Source organism: Gossypium hirsutum, chromosome D11 (genome assembly GCF_007990345.1).
Source record: "Gossypium hirsutum isolate 1008001.06 chromosome D11, Gossypium_hirsutum_v2.1, whole genome shotgun sequence".
Taxonomy (NCBI): Eukaryota; Viridiplantae; Streptophyta; class Magnoliopsida; order Malvales; family Malvaceae; genus Gossypium; species Gossypium hirsutum.
Window position 1 is genome coordinate 4,295,709 of NC_053447.1, and position 18,139 is coordinate 4,313,847.

The 18,139-nt window shown below is 32.6% G+C and overlaps 4 protein-coding genes across 8 annotated transcripts; 2 read left to right on the forward strand and 2 right to left on the reverse strand.

Annotated features, from left to right (window-relative positions):
* Positions 1-356: 356 nt before the first annotated feature.
* On the reverse strand, positions 357-4,853 carry LOC107924305 (polyadenylate-binding protein 2). Of its 2 annotated transcripts, none has more exons than XM_016854673.2 (9): positions 4,281-4,853; positions 3,143-3,261; positions 2,371-3,027; positions 2,172-2,249; positions 1,991-2,080; positions 1,655-1,777; positions 1,148-1,309; positions 862-1,050; positions 357-746 (listed from the first exon to the last, which is right to left on the reverse strand). In XM_016854673.2, the coding sequence occupies exons 1-9, from the start codon at positions 4,558-4,560 to the stop codon at positions 498-500; spliced, it is 1,947 nt and encodes a 648-aa protein (XP_016710162.2). In that variant the 5' UTR covers positions 4,561-4,853; the 3' UTR covers positions 357-497. The 2 variants fall into 2 exon arrangements, with proteins under 2 accessions (XP_016710162.2, XP_016710161.2); XM_016854672.2 differs by having other exon boundaries at positions 1,655-1,783.
* Positions 4,854-5,645: 792 nt separating this feature from the next.
* Positions 5,646-6,719, forward strand: LOC121223653 (uncharacterized). Its single transcript, XM_041105590.1, has 2 exons — positions 5,646-5,891; positions 6,510-6,719. The coding sequence occupies exons 1-2, from the start codon at positions 5,649-5,651 to the stop codon at positions 6,717-6,719; spliced, it is 453 nt and encodes a 150-aa protein (XP_040961524.1). The 5' UTR covers positions 5,646-5,648.
* Positions 6,720-10,478: 3,759 nt separating this feature from the next.
* Positions 10,479-13,661, reverse strand: LOC107903982 (uncharacterized). Of its 4 annotated transcripts, XM_041105591.1 has the most exons (5): positions 13,538-13,661; positions 12,679-13,392; positions 11,709-11,750; positions 11,550-11,606; positions 10,479-10,944 (listed from the first exon to the last, which is right to left on the reverse strand). In XM_041105591.1, the coding sequence occupies exons 2-5, from the start codon at positions 12,696-12,698 to the stop codon at positions 10,638-10,640; spliced, it is 426 nt and encodes a 141-aa protein (XP_040961525.1). In that variant the 5' UTR covers positions 12,699-13,392; positions 13,538-13,661; the 3' UTR covers positions 10,479-10,637. The 4 variants fall into 4 exon arrangements, 2 of the variants coding, with proteins under 2 accessions (XP_040961525.1, XP_040961526.1); XM_041105592.1 differs by lacking the exon at positions 11,709-11,750 and having other exon boundaries at positions 13,538-13,660; XR_005920946.1 differs by lacking the exon at positions 13,538-13,661 and having other exon boundaries at positions 10,479-11,558; positions 11,665-11,750; positions 12,679-13,517.
* A 936-nt stretch (positions 13,662-14,597) lies between these two features.
* LOC121223654 (protein IRX15-LIKE) lies at positions 14,598-15,835 on the forward strand. Its single transcript, XM_041105593.1, has one exon. The coding sequence runs from the start codon at positions 14,750-14,752 to the stop codon at positions 15,692-15,694; it is 945 nt and encodes a 314-aa protein (XP_040961527.1). The 5' UTR covers positions 14,598-14,749; the 3' UTR covers positions 15,695-15,835.
* The last annotated feature ends 2,304 nt before the right edge of the window (positions 15,836-18,139 follow it).

The window sequence follows — 18,139 nt, forward strand, 5'->3', positions numbered from 1 at the left end:
AAAAAGCCACATCGTCATAGCGCAGATGGACGCAAACTTGGGCCTGCTATATAAAACATTAAATTGGGGCCTCATTAATTTTCTCTATATTTAGGGCCAATCTTCTCTTGGTTTTCTTGGGTTCATTTTTCAGTTTATATCTCATTGGATTCAATTCAAAAAAGGGCTTTGGAGAAGAGAGAAGTTGGCTGATCTCCCCTTCTCAAAGGCTGCCTGATTCTTTATATTTTAAATTTTTTATCCAATGCATATCAAAATACAGTCTTGAAATATGATTCTTTACAAATTCTTAATTGAAATCTTGAAATTTAGCTTGTGCCAAAATTGGAGTAACATAGATAATAAGACTAGAGAAATTTAAGAACCATGCAAATTGATTAACTAAAGCCAAGACCAAGAAAATCCAGTGAAGCAACTCCCAATGGGACAAAAACAAATCCACAAACTTATTTCAAGGATCAAATAGTTGATGGGTATGCAACAGATGTATATTAAACTCAAGAGACAAGGTTCTCATTTAGAGACAATGAGGTTAGCCGATCAGTTGCACTATTGGCTTGCTGTGGTTTAGGGCCAATATTCCTTAGAACTTCCATGGCCTCTGCAACTTTTGCTTTCAAAGCTTCTGGTGATTCTAGCAAGTGTAAAACCTCAGTCTGGTCCATCTCTAGAAGCATGCCCGTCACCTTGGCAGCATTATCATGCTCCAGCTGGTCTACAAGTGGGTACAGATTTTCTCCCAACAACTGCACCCGAAAAATGTTGAAATAAACATTACCATGCTATTTTATCACTGGTAGTTGATTATGAATAAAAAAGTAATATTATCGATGCATTAATGCAATAAAGATTAGCACTTACCGTCCTCTGCTGTACAGTTGTTGCGTTTGCAAGAGCAGAAGCGAGAGCTCCAGTTGCCATGGGTTGTGAAAATGCAGCATCTCGGAATGGCATTCCTCCTACATTGTAAGGAACAGGAAGCACACGTCCAGGAACATCGGGCATGTTGCGACCTGGGGGATAACGATAGCCATGGCCCTTAGGAATCATCTGCAGGCAGTATCAGTACATAAATGTTGGAGTAAAAAATACAGGCAAAATGAGTAAGGTACGTTCAATTGCAGTTGTAAAAGGAAAACCCTTCGACCTGTGGCTGCATGAAGGGAAGTGGTTGATGTGTTTGTTGCATTGGGCCCCCTCCGGATCGTCTGCCTCCTTGGCGCTGATTTTGCTGCCCAGGCTGAAGCATTGGCATGAAAAAGTTTGGCATCATCCCAGGAACTAGTTGCTGCTGATATCCAAATCCAGGCTGTTATAAAATTACAGAAAATTAATTAGTTTATAGCATCCAAAAACATACCACAAAAGGATAGCATGAATTGTCATTGAATATCAAGCAGCACAGAGTAGTCACACTATAACACAATAAAAATGACGGCAGAAGTTACGAACTAATCTCAACAAAATCAGAGATGAATTATAAATTGTCACCCAAAAATAAGAGAAGTGAAAGAATAAACAATTGAAGTGCCTCCGGTGATAAATATATTCAAACAATCATCACATATGAACAGGCAGGAAAATTTTGAGACGCACCAAAAAACTGAAAAATCAACAGAGTTAAGAACTAATCAACATAATCAAGTTGTATTACTTGGGGTGAAATCATAGCAGGAGGGCCTTGACCATAGAAGAGTTGCTGTCCAAAATGTGGAGCGCCAGGAGGATACATTTGGCCAACAGTAGGTCCCATTGCTCCAGGACGCATTTGAGAAAACTGTTCCTGTGCATAAACATAATATTATCATATATATTTACCATTCTTATTCCTTACTATGCTGGTTTTAACTCCGCATCCAGTATAAAACATAAAAATCTATACACAACAAAGAGTAATCGGCTCAATGACCTTTTTGTCATTTTCACTGGTAATACATGTGTATGCCACCTAGACACAATAGTTTAAGAAAGAAACTACTAAATCGAATACCTGCAATCTAGCTCTCCTTTCTTCTTTCCTCTGAGCAACTGCAACATAAAGTGGTTTGCTAACTACCATTTTACCATTCATCTCCATGAGCTAAAACACAGAACAAATGTTACGAACAATAGGAAAAGAAAAGATAAAATCTATTAAAGAACTTGGGAAAATGGGAACAGAAATATCTTACAGCTTGAGATGCTTCTTCAGCAGTTGAAAAGGCAACAAAGCCTGAGCCTCTACTTATGCCATTAGGGTCAAGCATAACCTGTTAAGCCCGATAGAGGGGGAGAAAGAGAGGGAAAGAAAAGGAAGCATATATCATGCATAAGTTTTTATGATGCAAATTGACAAAACGGAATTTACTAATATTGAACCATGTTACAAACCTTGCACGAAGTGACTGTACCAAACTCTGAGAACAATTCCCTAAGCTTATCATCATTGATGCTATCATCCAGGTTTTTAACATATAAATTCAGTCCTGCAAATTTGTCTGCTGTTTCCTTTAAGGTCTGCTCATACTGCCCTTTCAGTTCCATCTCTCTTTCAGATTTCTTCTGAGCCTTCCCAACAAACCATTCTTTGTCATCAAACTTCTTTCCATTGAGAGAATCAACAGAACGAGCTGCATCTTCAGGATTCTCAAAGTTGACAAATCCAAAACATTTTGACTTTCCATCCGCATCTCTCATAATCACAGCACTAGTTATAGGTCCATGTTCACTAAATACATTCTTTAAATCCTCATCAGTTGTTGACTCCGATAGATTCTTTACATAGACGTTGTTAAACTTTGCCTTGCCCATGGATGACTCTCTTTCTTGTTTACGAAGGAAGGGCCCAACAAAAACTTGTTTCTCATTAAGTAGCATACCATTGAGCTTATCAATTGCATTTTTGGCAGACTCCTCATTATCAAATTGCACAAACCCATATCCTTTTGACTGGCCAGTATTATCAGTAGCTATCTTGCAAGATAGAATATACCCAAACGTAGAGAATGTGTCATGCAGAGCTTTGTTGTCAATTGTCTTGTCCAAATTCTTTCAAGAAAAAAAGATAAAGAATCAGAATCAATCAGAAGATAAAAGAAAGTTAAGCATCTGATATAACAGGGTTCAAGAAAATATCATCAGAGACATTGGAGAACAGAAGTACCTTGATAAAAATATTTCCTGCCCCAGTTCTTCGGACAGTAGGATCCCTGTTAGAATACATTACCCTAATTGGCTTGCCATTGAGAAGAGTGAAATTCAGTACCTCCAACGCCCGTGCAGCTGTCATGAGCAATAAGACACACGGAAAGGTATCAGCTAACATGGATGTTCTTGTGGTGAATTAAATATATATATTTCCATTAGGTCCATGCAGATTAAAAGGACTAGAAGTAGAAAATTGATTGTTCAGCACACAGGATTGTCAGAAAGAATTGCAAAGTAAGCAAGGATGAGTAATGAAGCCACAAGCAATCAGGAAGAAACAAGTCGAGAACCAATACATATTCAGTTCTCCTCCCACAACACCTTATACTCATCACAATGATAAAAGAGATAAGACTATTGCTCTGCGGTCATCAGCTAATCATTAACTACTAAGAAAACATATGCAGATTGATATTGTAACACAGAACAAGGTTTACAACATAGTAACCAATTGAATGGCTATCAGTTCTAACAGCTTGTTCGGTTTCAAATTTGAGGGTAAGTCTCACTATCAAGCAAAACGCTCTCTTGTGCTATGTCAGAACCGAATTTCTGCCAACCATATATAATCGATCTTAAATCTCTTCCAACTTAGCCGGGCCGAAACAGCAAGACAAGTTTGGGGGGGGGATGTGAGGGACAATAGACCTACTAATTTCCAATTTTCAGTTTAATTCATCCTTTTTCTAAATTCTATCAAACACAATCGAACCATACTCCAAAATACAATAGCCACTAGTACCTAAAACTAACACATTTCGTTTCCCCAAGGCAGTGCTTCAACAGAAGATTGTCCGCAATACATATAACTTAAAAGTTAAAACTAAATAAAGCATTCATCATCTTGCACCATGTTTTATAACTCTAAATCCATTTCAATGAATAATAACGAAGCAAAAAACCATTTGTTTTGGTACAATAACATTCATATAAGCTTTTGTAAACAATATCCATAAATTTTAATGATTCATTCATTTTCAGTGACGTGTCACATAATATTGCTTCTATTCTTATTATTATAATAATAAAAGCAACGAAATATGAAACAAACAAACAGAGAAATAAACCAAATCGTAACGAAATGCAAAGGTAACCTTCATGTGTGTTGCTGTAATTAACGTAACCATAACCAAGAGAGCGGCGGGTCCTCGAGTCTTTGCAAACCCTAAGCGAAACCACCGCTCCCAGTGGGCTAAACAAATCGTAAAGATGAGATTCGGTTACACTCAGATCAAGATCCCCGACATACAACGACGTAGTCACACTAACACCATTATTACTCGCCACCCCGTTCACAACCTGCTGCTGCTGTGGCGGCGGCGACGACGCCGCAGCCACCGGAGCCACCTCAGCTTGCACTTGAACCTCCGCCATTACCTCCGTCCGTTTCCTTTCGCTCTTTTTTGGGTTTTTTTTTTCTTCCGAGGTTTTTCTTCAAAAACTGACTGTGAAGGACGACGATAAAACAATAACACGAAAAAACCTGAACAAGTTTTTTAATTTCCTTTTAAAATTTTTTGGACAAAAATAAAATGAATATAAAACGGAAAATAATGCTGGTTTTCTTAAAAAAAAATAAAAAGGAAGAAAAAGAAGAGAAAATACAACGTTTTTGTTAAAAAGAAATTTTATTTTTAGCTTTTGGGCAGCACGAACGGCACCGCACAGGAATGGTAAGAGACAGGGAGATTATATACTAAAGGAAAGTAGGTGGGGCCTACAACTGTCTAACCCTAATTTTATTATTATTTTATTTGTTTGATGAGATCCTGACCGTTGATTATTTTATTATCCCTTTATGGGTCCCTTTCTGATTTAGTTCCCATGTGAGGCGCTTTGACACCTTTTTTTTCCCTTTTTGGGTAAACGCGAGGAGATTCTTTTGTCTATAATTAAAATTAATTATTAGTTTTTGATAAAAAAAATTGGATCGAAAACAATTTCAAGAAATTAAAATTTTATTGCAACTTATTTGAATCATTCAGTTTCAGTTCAATAAATTATTTAAAATGTGGTAATTGAATATATTTGGTGATGAATAATTTTGAGATTTTTTTTGACAAATTTATTTATACTATTTATTTAGTAGGTTAGTATCGTTGTGAATCAAATTAAGAGAATGTTTCGTATTGATTTCTGTAGATTATAATACCCAAAAAAACCTAGTTCTTTATTTTTTTTCTCATAAGTAACCTTTTATATTATAAAAGAATTTCTTACATGGAATTTTGTTCAAGAATTATACTCTAATTTAAGAAAGAAAACTTTTTTAAGAAACAAAATCAAAGGTAAATATTTTGGCGAGACTTTTTTTAAAAATTATTTTTCCAATAAATTTACATTGTTACATTATTTCAACATGTAATTTAAAAAACTTTTATTTTTATTTTTAGAAAACATGTAATTTAAAATTTTATTAGTTTATATAAAACACTTAAAAATAAAAAATATGCATATTTAATATGTCCCGACATTCCCTCACCAAAAAAGACGGATTAAGAAGGGATTTAGTTCTCCGTACGGACTCCTTCTCCTTGACGCGCCTACGCGCCTACGCGCCACTTCCACCTCCACCGCATGACTTGCCAGCTCACCTTTCGCCCCGTCCACCGCCTCCTACTTCTCTAATTCACTTTCACGCCGGCGCTGGTTCTTGCAGGTCATCCGCTTCCGTGGTGGCCGCTAGCACCGTCAATTCCGTTTCGGTTTGTAACCTTATCCATTCACTTTTCCTTGCTTTCCTTTATTGTTTGTTTCGTGAGAATTCTTTTGCTAATTTCACTTCTACGAATTACCGAGCAATTTCTAAAATTTTAAAATTTGTATCTGTTTCTTGTTAATGTTTCGATGCCTATTTGTTGTCAACTTTACCGAACGTAGTAATACCAATTCCAGAAACTGCTTTAGAAGCAAAACATGTTAGGGAGAGTTCTCTTTTACGCGCGTGAAATTTCGCAGTCTGATTCATTTATACCTGAATTTTCGCTTGTTAAGGTTTCAAAATCTCCACTGCCCTTGATTTGCTATAGTAAGCTACAAGCTTTCCGGTGAATTTAAACGATGCAAAAACAGTGATTAAAATAGGCACTACGAATATTGCTTTCATTTGCTTTATTTTGATTGTTGTAAATTGAAATAGGATAACCAATTTGCGTGCTAAGATTTGAATCTTTAAACAAATATAAAATTTATTCCAATAGATATTGAGTTGAGATGTTTAGTTAATGAATTTAGAATTAATAAATATTTAAAATTGCAATAGTTAGAAATGATTCTACCTCGGAACATTTTTTCAAGCATTGATGGTATTTTACCACCCTCAGATAAGGCAGGGAATGAAAGAATTGCATGGACTTGGACTGATAAGGGTTTGTTATCTACTTGGGACACTTAAAAAGGTTACTGCGGGTGTTGAATGGGGAGAGACAGATGCGGTTTTTGGAGTTAGTATGGAAATGTCAGGTACCCCAAAGAGTCAGGCAATGCCTTTGGCTTTTTCTCAGAGATCCATTACAGATTCGGGCTTGGGATGAAAGAGAGCCATTGTAATCGATGTGGCGTTGGAAGGGAAAATGGGCAAGAAGCGTTCGACTAAGATGCAGTGGACTACTTTTTATTCTGATCACAACAAGTGTTGGAGACCTCCTAGATCGGATTGGATTAAGTTAAATTCGGATGGCTTTGTTAATTTAGTAGCAGGAAACTCAGCTATCGAAGGGGTTGCTAAGGGACACAAATGGTGATTGGATTCTTTGGTTCTGTGACAGGATTGGGGTTTACCACCGTTTTTCAGGCAGAGGCTTCTGCGCTTCTTGAGGGACTTAGATTGGCATTGGCTTGGGACAAGGGTTACCGGAAGATGGAGGTGGAGAGAGACAATGCTCCTCTGATCCAGTTTATTTGCAGTGGCTATGCTTCAAGGAATAGACTGTCCGAACTACGACAAATCCAGGTGATGTACAGCAGGAATTGGCAATTAACTTCCAAACATATAAGCCGTGAACAGAATAGGACTGCCGATTTAATGACGAGACTTGGAAGGGTTACAACAAGTGGCTTATGCGTTTTTTATCAACCTCCCAGCGTTCTCGAGACTACACTGGAACAAGAAAGAGTTTAGGCTCGATTAAGCCTCTATTTCCAACCCCCAAAAAATTAATTTTGCTTTTAGAGTTTAAAAAGTTTTATTATCTAAAAATTATATCCGTATTTAAAATTGTTTGAAAATAAAATTCAACAAATAATGAAACAAATTGTTAGAAATTAATTAATAATAGCATGTTAAATATATATTTTATAAATGATAAAAAAATTAAATTGTGAACCAGCTTAATTAACACTATTATTAATATATAAAAAATAATCAAAAACCTCTCAATCAGAGGGAATTATTGTTATAACGCTACTTCATTTTGGACTCAGTTGGACTCTCCATTAGACTATACAGGCCCACTAAGTAGTATATCGGATAAGAGTCCTAATTTTCCTAGAAATAATTAAAGTATCAACATTGTAGGGGGATTATCTCTTTTCCTAAAATCTTAATACCTTAAGCATTCATCTTGAATCCTTCTACTTGTCTAACTATTGACCCTAGGATGGGTGAACCGACCACCACCATCCCCTCTACTCTTCTCTACTTCCATTAATATTGTGTATCAACACATATTATTCTATAAAAAAATATTAAAATTAATAAGTCATATTATAATGAAAGATGCAAAATAGATACTTGAATATAATATACAAGGATACAACTATTTTATATTATAAATAAATACTTGAATAAATGATATAATACTATTCAATAATTCTGCATTGCTCTACGTATAGTTCTTTTTGTAAAAAGGCTAACTACTCATAAATCTTCAATTCTTTAATGTACCAAGTTGCAAATAATAATATGTTAGGGGAAATTAAAAAATATGTAACTAGTAGATATAATTTTTAAAAAATATTATTGTTAAAAATATTTAAACTTCATTTCAAATATATTTTATTTATTTTTTAGAGAAAATATATTTTTATAGATTGACTTAGGATTTAGATTTTTTAAATTTCATATAATTTTTTTATTTTTAATAATGTTTTTAAATATTATTAATTTTTATTTTTAAAATCATTAATAGTGTTTATAAAAAAATTAAAATACATATAAATATTTAAAATTTAAATAATATTTAATTTTTTATTTTAGTAGTATTTTTATTTTTTAAAATTTTGTATAAAAATTTAGAGCATTTTAATAAAATTTTTAAACATTGTCATATTTTAATTTTTTTAGAATTCTGAAATCTTATAAAATCTAATATTTCATTCTGATATTATTTAAACACTATTAATTTTTTAATTAACTAATTAAAAATATTTACTTGTAAAATTTTCTTTATATTATTATATTCTCTTTCTTTTTTAACTTTTTAGAAGTATTTGAAAAAAATTAAATTTTTTTAAACGATAAATTATTTTGAATTATTTTAATTTAAAATTTTAATGATATATCTATAATTTGATTTTATTAAAAAAACAAATTTAATGAATAATTAAAATATAAATATAAATATAAAAAATGAGAAAGTGTCACTTGTGTAAATTTAGTATGCACTTTGTTATATTAAATAAATAAATAAATAAACAAGTTATATGATTTATAAATATTTAATAAAAAATTTATAATATAAATGTAAATATTTTAATAATATAAACAGATTATTTATTTATATCCTTCTTAATTTCATTTATCCTTTCAAGCTCAAATATGTCACCATCCATGTTATTTATTACTAGGCATGTATAAAATAATATAGTCACTGTAAGGTAAATTTTGGTTCTCTAATGCAATGCTTTGATAATTTTTCTTTAACAAATATAAATTACACTATGTTTGTATCATTAAAAATAGTTTTTAAAAATTTATATCTAAAAGGAATTTAAAAATTGATTTTATTAGAAAATATTCAATTTTTTAAAAATTTAAAATTTTTTTGATAAGTCATTTCTCGAAAATTGTTTTAAAGTGTTCCATAAATAAATTTATAATTATCACTTTATGTTGAAAATGTTCAGTTAATTTTATTTTTTAAAATGTTACATTTGAAATAAGCAATTTTTATTTTTAAAAATTAAAATATTCATAGTATTCTAATAATCTAAAATATTATATTTAAGATTAAAGTTATGAATTAAATAATTTTTAAAAATCAAGATACATAACAATATAAATATATTCAATATGCGTACAAAAAATAAATATATTCAGTATTTATTTTTTATTGACATAAATTTAATACTAATAAAATTTAGTACTGAAAATTTAATATTAAGTTTGATAACCCCAAACTCCATTGTGACGCAAGGTCACTGTGCATGTTAGCGACTGGCCCCTCCCTTCCCTTCCTCGCCCAGAGCCAGAGAACTGTGATTATAATCATGACCATGTTGACGGTGGCCCTACTAGCGGAAGTAAGGATAGGAGTTTTAATATTAAACCTCTTTTGCGAGTCATGGTATAAACTTGGATTATTTTGTAATTTTAAAAATGAATACAAATGACTAGTTTCAATTGAACAAGCAGTAGCCTACACAATCCATTACATACTAAGTTTTCCAGCATCAGTATCATAATCAAATTTTAGCAGAAAACTAGTTGCTATTGGTTGGTCTTTAAATAAGTTAATTTCCACCTTCCAAAACCTCCAGAATTTTCAATAATTATTTAGGTTGAAAATTTTTAGACTCGTTCAAATTCTATGAAAGAAGGAAAGTTTTACTCCCACAAGCCACAAGTTAGGTTTACTTAGGGCCAATTTTTCATTACTTTTGAAAAGTATTTTTGAAAAGTGCTGTGGAAAAGTACTTTTGAGAAGTGCTTTTGAAAAATTTGAGTGTTTGTTATTGCTGTCAAAAATGCTTTTGAGAAATAAAATGTCCATTTTAGACATGAGTTTATAAAGTAACAAACAGATATTTAAATAATGTTCAAATTAGTTAATATTATGATATTTTAGCAAAAATATAAAAAATAATTTATTATAACTTATTGTTAATATTTTAAATATTTCTAAGTAATTAATATTAATTATTTATTAAATTTAATTAGAATTATAAACTATATTTAAATATAATAATTAAATATTTGTAATTAAATATTGACATAATTGTATTATTTTAAAAATTATTTTTAATTTTTAATTAATGCTTTTAACACATTTGTATTATCAGATAAGAGTACCACATCTAACATAGTCATGCTTAATATTTTTCATATATTTAAAAGACTATATCCCCATACCTATTCCAAATATATGCCGAAACATGTAATTTGCAGTAAAACAAGAGTCCAGGTAGCATATATTACAGTTCTTAATACAATATATGATTACTATCAGTATGTTGTGCAATGATTGAAGCTTCATTCCATATCCCTCCAAAGCTTCTTTTTTATTGCTACATTACAAATGAAGCCAATAAATATAAGAGGGCAATCTTTTAAGATAAAAAAGAAACTGAAGCTTGAATACACAACAGAAGTAATTTCTCGGCCTTTCTAAATCCATATGTTTGATGCGGTTCAACTTTGTGGTAGTTGTCTTGGAATATGCTAACTGCAATTGGAGTGATGGAACTAACAACAGTTTTCGACCAGCTTGTTTAACCATCCGCTCACCTTCAAAACAAGTACTTGAAACTGTCCTACTATACATCATCATAGCAGAGCCCAAGATATCATCTCTGAATCCACATGCTTTGAAGAAGAACCTGAAATAAGCTATACATATCATGCTTTTCAAGAACAATTAATACCAATCATTTCATCAATGACCCTGCCAAAGTAACCTCATATATATGTATGTTATATATATATAAATATTTCAATCCCAACTTTCCATGTAACCAAGCCACTGGTGTAGTAGCAACTGAGAAATGACTTATGTTGCTTTCAAGTTTTGGTTGACACTAAGTCGAGGATTCAAACCTTGACAACCCCCTTTCCCTTGATTATCTCAAGTTTCTACATAACTTGTTTGCAACTAGTCTATATGATGATGTTTATTGAATGAGATAAACTACGCAGTTCAATGAACGAATGGAAGCACCTATCTAATAATTTAAGGCCCTTTTAGATTTGGTGTGAAGGTAGCAGAAGAAAGCCATTGAGCCAGATATCATAAAAACCAATCAGAAAGATGCCAGGCAATTGTAATACACCTGACCAACCTTTGTTAGAAGGACTTTGCAACACGTTTCAAAGCAAGAAAGAGAGGCAGCATACTGGTAAAACCAATAAAACCAGGGGGATGTGAAATAGACTTACTGAGGACAACATATAGGTTATGACATTTCAGCACAATGACAAGAATTACCTCTCCTTTCTGGAACAAAGAGCAGCTATGTCATAAATATCTCTACTTGTGAGCATTCTGGAAGCAAAGGTAAGAACAAAAATGTTAAATTCCTATATATAAGTTCAGTAACTACCAGTATACATTTCACAAACTGCAGGTTAAGAATAAGGACTTAACAAGCTAATGTGATCTCCATTGTGCAGTTCCTGACTCGGACTCCTGAGGCATTTATTTTATATTAGACAGCTAAACTTGAATAAATGCTAGAACAAATAGAATTTACCTGCTATTCAATTATAAGAATTATGATTCTGAAGCAGGTGACATGATACTCATTTCTAGAAGAAGCAGGTATGCATGCAAGCACTTGCTCTTGTTTAACACCAAGACAATATTACAGTTGCATGCTTACATGGAGCAGGCATATATGTCGAGGGAAAATTTGATAACACAACTACTTCAGTTAAAAGTTTCAGAATTAGTAGAAACATAGGAGTAACAAACCTTACAATTTTTTTAGCTATTATTGTCCCAATTCCTATGCCTTGTAAAGTAGGAACAACTTGGAATGCAGAAAACAACAATTATAAGAATATAAACAGAATGCCATTTACCTGAACCAAAGGAACTCAGAGTACCTTAGAAATTCTTCATATGAATCATTAAACTTGTTTTCTAAACTTCTCCAGTCATTGGGATGTAAAATTCATCAACCACCAAGAAAAATAATCCAGAACTACTTTTTCCTACATAAAATACTATTTGCCTGCTTAAACTTGACGAAAAATGTTTTTATTACCATTACAAAGAATATGGTTTCATAGAAATATTCTAAATATAAACACATTGTTCAACCAACAAGAGATAAACATCACAAAAACTATGAAGGACATGGTCACTCAGATTTTTAATTCCAAAAAATTATAAACATGAAAACTTGAACAAAATGGCCAAATGAAATTGCAGAAAGATTATAGATAGAAAACCCAATATTTAATGTATACGACACAAACATTATCCTCATAATCATGGAAAAATTAGTAACATAAATTCAATCATCAACCATAAAGCATAAAACCCTTTACTAACCAATAATTCAAGGACAAAAAGGAGTAAACTCAAAGAAACAGAAAAAATGAAGTGATACCCAGAATCGATGAGACACATGATGTGGTGAAGAAGAAGAAGAGGATGAGGATGAGGAAACTCTGTTGGTGTTAACGTCAGAATTGAAATCCAAGAAGTTGGAATCAGCAGCAGAAGCAACCAGCGAAGAAACCCGCAAAGCCAGCGCCAACTGCAATTGGTAACTCTCTTCGGTCTGCCGCAAACTCACCGGAAGAGGGCAGAGGAACAAAGAACCAGCAGAGGGCAGAGATGAGGGCAAAGAACCAGTAGAGAGCAGAGAGCAAAGAAGGGGGTTCGTGTGTGGCTAAAAAAGTAAATGAACCAGCCCAAAAGTACTTTTTGGCTGAAAAGCTAAAATTTTTTACTTCTCCATCTGGCCAAAAACACTTCTCAACTTCTGAGAATTTGCTAGCAAACGAAGGTTGTTCTTCATTGCTTTTCAAAGAAAAGCACTTTTCCAAGTAAAAGCTCGTTTCTTAAGCAATGAAGAACACAGCCTTAGACTCTGATGCCGAATCAAGAATCTTCAAGGTAGTAGCTGGTGAGAGTTGAGACAGCTTCGAAATCAGTCCCCAAGGAGGTCTACATTGGTTGTCGTGGAAAAAGCCTTGATGCTTGGTGGATGTCAGCAACACCATTGGCAACATTTTCAGCTAACTTTAAATTTTAATGAGCAATGAATTGATCTTCAACCTCTTCATAATGTTCCATCGATCGTAAGCAATTAAGTGACCTAAATTCCAACGAATATACGCAATTATGTAAAAATTAAATATTTCCGACTTAGATTTAATCCCAAATCTAAAGGTTTTTCTTATTTGTTATTATACTATATTTCATTAATGTTTATTTTCTTTTTTATGATATCTTCACTATACCTTTTCGAAAATGCCGTTCCATCTGCCCCATCTTCTTAAGCTAACTAATGCACTTCAAACATCTGACTTTTCTTACCTAGTTATGATTTTCATTTTGCTAGTGTTTTTTTTTTTTTTTGCTTTGAAAAAAAAATAACTTGCTTAAGAATATTTTTGTCCTAAACACTCTTTAGAAGTATTTCTAAATTAACCCAAAATATTGATGCTGTTAGACACCAACACAGTTTATTTTCATATATAATACACATAATACGAATTAAATCGAAGACATAATATATTTTTTAACATCTCTATTATGCCATACAACTAAAATCTTATTTATTTATTTATAAATATATTTATTACCTAATATTATTTATCTTCAATATAATCATAATTTGATAATAAACAAATCAAATTAAATTTAGAAATTTGAGGCTAGCTTCTTTAACAAGTCTGAAAATTTTCAATCTAAATAATTATTGAAAACCAGAATATATAATCTGTTTGTTAGACGGCAGAACCTTTCCAAAGCAAAATTTCAATCATGCATATTTAACACTATCTTAAGGCCATGTTTGGAATCTCAAGCAGGTGAATTGTCAACTTCCATTGGTAGCTAATTATTTAAGAAATCCTATAAATATCATATTTAAAAATAATTTCGTGAAAATTAAATTAAGTAAAAGCGACATTTGGCTTGTAATTAGTTATTAGGTCACTACAATTAAGTCCCCCTCCCTTCCCACTACCCCCTGCTCCAACCACCTTATTTCACCATTCTTCAATATAATAAATGATTTCCAAGTTCTTCCCATGACCCATTCATCTATATCTACTATTATTATACATTCATCTATATCTACTATTTTCTCCAACTTAATTTAATCTTTCTAATATGATTTATTAACATTCGGTTACCTTTCAAATTTAATGACGTAATCCTATTTTATTGATACCTCGTTCTAATATAAATTATTACCCATATGATAAAAATCAACGTATACCTAACCAATTAGAATTGCATGGAAACAAAACCACCAACTTTAAAAGAAAAAAATGGCCTTTAAAGTTAAGTTTGGTTTCTAGAATATTATTATTAGGTTGTCCGAGATGTCACTGCATGTTGTGTATATCTTTGTTTAAATCAAACATTTCTCATTGATTACCTTTGAAATAGATTTGAAAAAAGTCTTGCTTTTTTTCTTTTCACAGGTGAAAGTTCATTAGAAAATGAAGAACAATAACAGCAATACTAAGCTAATCCTCCTTCATCCCTATATCCAAAAACAAGGAAGTTCTAACAAATTATGGCTTCTTGCTTTCATTTCCTTCTTCACCATAGCTTTTCTTCTCACTCTTGTATACACCCGAGAGTCGACTACTGGTAAACCAACTGCCGCCGGGATCATAGCCGTGACAGGCGGTGGTGTTGGTGATGCTGCGCCATTGCCGACCACCGTTGTCAACACCCTTCTCCATTATGCTTCGAAATCCAACGACAGCTTCCACATGTCATATTCCGAGCTGAAGCCGATCTCCGATGTGCTCCGGAAAAGCTCCTCGCCGTGTAATTTCCTTGTTTTCGGGCTAACTCCAGAAACCCTTCTCTGGAAATCACTGAACCACAACGGCCGCACGGTTTTCATCGAAGAAAACCGATACTACGCCGCTTATTTCGAAGAGATACATCCCGAAATCGATGTCTTCGACGTCCAATACACGACCAAGATGAATGAAACAAAGGAGCTCATAGCGTCCGCCAAAGAACAAATCCACAACGAATGTCGGCCGGTCCAAAACCTGTTGTTCTCAGATTGTAAGCTCGGAATCAACGATTTGCCGAACCACGTTTACGAAGTGGATTGGGATGTGATATTAATCGATGGGCCGAGAGGCAACGGACCAGAAAGTCCCGGCAGAATGCAACCGATCTTCACCGCCGGCGTGTTAGCGAGGAGCAAGAAAGGGGGCAGCCTTAAAACACATGTTTTCGTCCATGATTATTACAGAGATGTGGAACAGATGTCAGGGGATGAGTTTTTGTGTAGGGAAAACATGGTGGAACGCAATGATATGCTTGCCCATTTCATGGTCGAAAGAATGGAAGAGAATAGCTTCCAGTACTGTCGCAATAAGAACAATTCATCATCGTCAACAAAAGCTTCAGTTTCGTAGTCGTTGTTAATTCAAGTTCATGAAAAAGATAAATCTTTTGTACTATTTATCATCATTTGAAATTTGTGTGCGGATAGGGGAAGCGTGATTGTAAAAAATAACTTTTTTTTTTGTCAATGAAAAAAAGGTAAATTCATTTAATTTTTTTAGTTTTAATTTAGATTCTCCCAATAATGTATGCTCGATGTTCGAATCCTCTCTCTTGATTCAAATGATGTACTTATAAGATAGAGATAGGGACAGGGAAAGGAAAAATAGAAGATTTCACATAGTGTTTTTGATCGAAAAATCAATCTGATTTATTTTGTTCCCCTCGCTTAATAAGAAAATGGGTCAAATTCTATAGGATCAAACCCACGAGACTATTCTCTGACTTATCATTACATCCACACTTGTTGGTATTTAATCATAATTTTTAATTTTTTAGATGAATATTTGAATAATATATCAAAATACAATAAAAAATAAAATAGTGGATAAAAGTATCATGGAAGTCCCTATACTAGGAGTTCAATTGCATTTTACCCTCTCTATTCATGAAATGGGCAAACTAGTCCCTATACATTAGATTAAAGAGCAAATTAGTACTTTCTGTTAAAACTTTCTTCCATTTTTACTGTTAAAAACATGCGTGGTTGATGGAATAATCAAACAATAACATGTGACATGCCGCATGTGCATTATGCAGATGAACAAGGACAGAAATGAAGGAAAATTTTAACAAAAGGATTAGTTTGTTCTTTGATATTCTAATGTACATGGATTAATTTATTCATGTTTGGAGTAGAAAGAATAAAATACAATTTAATTCCTAATACAAGGACCTCCATGATGCTTTTATCAAAATATACAAATTATGAATATGCCCTAAAAGTTTAAGTGTATTTAGGGTAGGTGTACTACATCTTTAATTTGTATTAGTTGACATCTTTATTTATTCTCACAAGTTCAATTTATACACTTAAGTACAATTCAACCACTTTTTGAATTTAATAGGATTAATATAAAAAAATCATTTTCATTTTTTTTATATTTTGATTCTTTTGCATGCTTATTTCATGATTTATTAAACTCTAATATACTTTTGGCTAAAATAATAAAATAAAATTCAGAAACGTCAAATGAAGTAATTTTGAAATTATTTATTTCAAACATGATAATATATGTATAAGTTCCAGAGGTAAAGGAACAAATGTAATGAATAATTAATAACTATAAAATAATAGTTCTTTCAACGGCAATCATTATTATTGGCGGTTGTTGGTTAGATTAAAAATATGTAAACAATAAAATAGTTAATGAAAGAAAAAAAATTAATATAAGAATTTATAAAACTAATTTCAGTAAAATTAAAAATAATGTCTGTTTGAATTCAAATATAATTGAGAAGCTAGAGATAATTGATAGGATATTATAAAAAATTTCGAGTAGATTAAATCAATGTGTAATCATTTTCTGACAAAGGTTGAGAAAATTTTGCAAAAAATTTAACAGAGACAACCATATGCGTGCAGAAAGATTATTCAGTGACTTCGGCTAAAATTGATTTCACAAGAAAGTAATACCAAGTTTTATTGTCAAGCACTATCTTATTGGCTTTGTAGTAACCTTCTTGATGAGCCTTTTATGGAGGGATGGTATAACCTCTCGGAATATTTTATTTGGGGTGATATGCTGGAATGTTTGGATGCGTGGCAACAGGTTTATTTTTTATTGATGAAAATGTGTGTGGTGTACAATGTGGTTACATAGAGCTTTACTCGCACAAAACATCCATTCTACAGTATAAGAAAAGGTATTAGTCGGGTAATTTGTTGGTTGTCTCCGGATGTTGGGTGGGTAAAAGTGAATACAAAATGAGTAGTTAAGACCACCGATTGGCAAGGCTCTTCACTTTTTGGATAGAGGCGGAGTCAAAAACAGCAAGTAAACACCGGTTTCTCTAAAATGAAAATTTGTTCAGTTAGTTTTTTAAAAGAGTGTGAAGTTTTAAGTTGATTCAATGATAAAATTGTAATTAGACTCTTCCTTAAATATAAAATTTGATTATAACCTCTTTAAAAATGAAAATTTATAATTTAGCCCCTAAACAAATATTAAAATTTTACATTAACACAATGACAAAATTATATTTTCAGCTCTTAAAAATTTATAATTCAAATTCGATCCCTCGCCATATGGGACTCCAAAGGAAATTGGTTGGCTGGTTTATGTAGAAATATTGGAATTGGAACGGTATTGTGAGCTGAGATATGGCCAATATTTGATGGCATGCAGAAGCATGACAGCAGGGACTAAAGACGGTCGTGGTCAGATGTAACAGCAGCTCTGCAATTAGCTAGGTAGAGGATAGCAATGCAACAGCTGATCTATTTCTCATTGGCCTTAAATCTGGAGTATAAATTAACTTCAACCATATTTTATATATCAACTCTTTGATCCCTA

Coding starts and splice junctions, on each gene's coding strand:
- LOC107924305 (XM_016854672.2), bottom strand. CDS start 4,560: ATGGCGGAGGTTCAAGTGCAAGCTGAGGTGGCTCCGGTGGCTGCGGCG. Junction 2,250..2,370: donor GTACAGTCACTTCGTGCAAG/GTTTGTAACATG, acceptor CGGGCTTAACAG/GTTATGCTTGACCCTAATGG. Junction 1,784..1,990: donor AAAGGAGAGCTAGATTGCAG/GTATTCGATTTA, acceptor GTTTATGCACAG/GAACAGTTTTCTCAAATGCG.
- LOC121223654 (XM_041105593.1), top strand. CDS start 14,750: ATGAAGAACAATAACAGCAATACTAAGCTAATCCTCCTTCATCCCTAT.
- LOC107903982 (XM_041105591.1), bottom strand. CDS start 12,698: ATGTGTCTCATCGATTCTGG. Junction 11,751..12,678: donor ATGTGTCTCATCGATTCTGG/GTATCACTTCAT, acceptor TAAATGCCTCAG/GAGTCCGAGTCAGGAACTGC. Junction 10,945..11,549: donor CTTTGTTCCAGAAAGGAGAG/GTAATTCTTGTC, acceptor AGCTTATTTCAG/GTTCTTCTTCAAAGCATGTG.
- LOC121223653 (XM_041105590.1), top strand. CDS start 5,649: ATGTCCCGACATTCCCTCACCAAAAAAGACGGATTAAGAAGGGATTTA. Junction 5,892..6,509: donor GCACCGTCAATTCCGTTTCG/GTTTGTAACCTT, acceptor TACCACCCTCAG/ATAAGGCAGGGAATGAAAGA.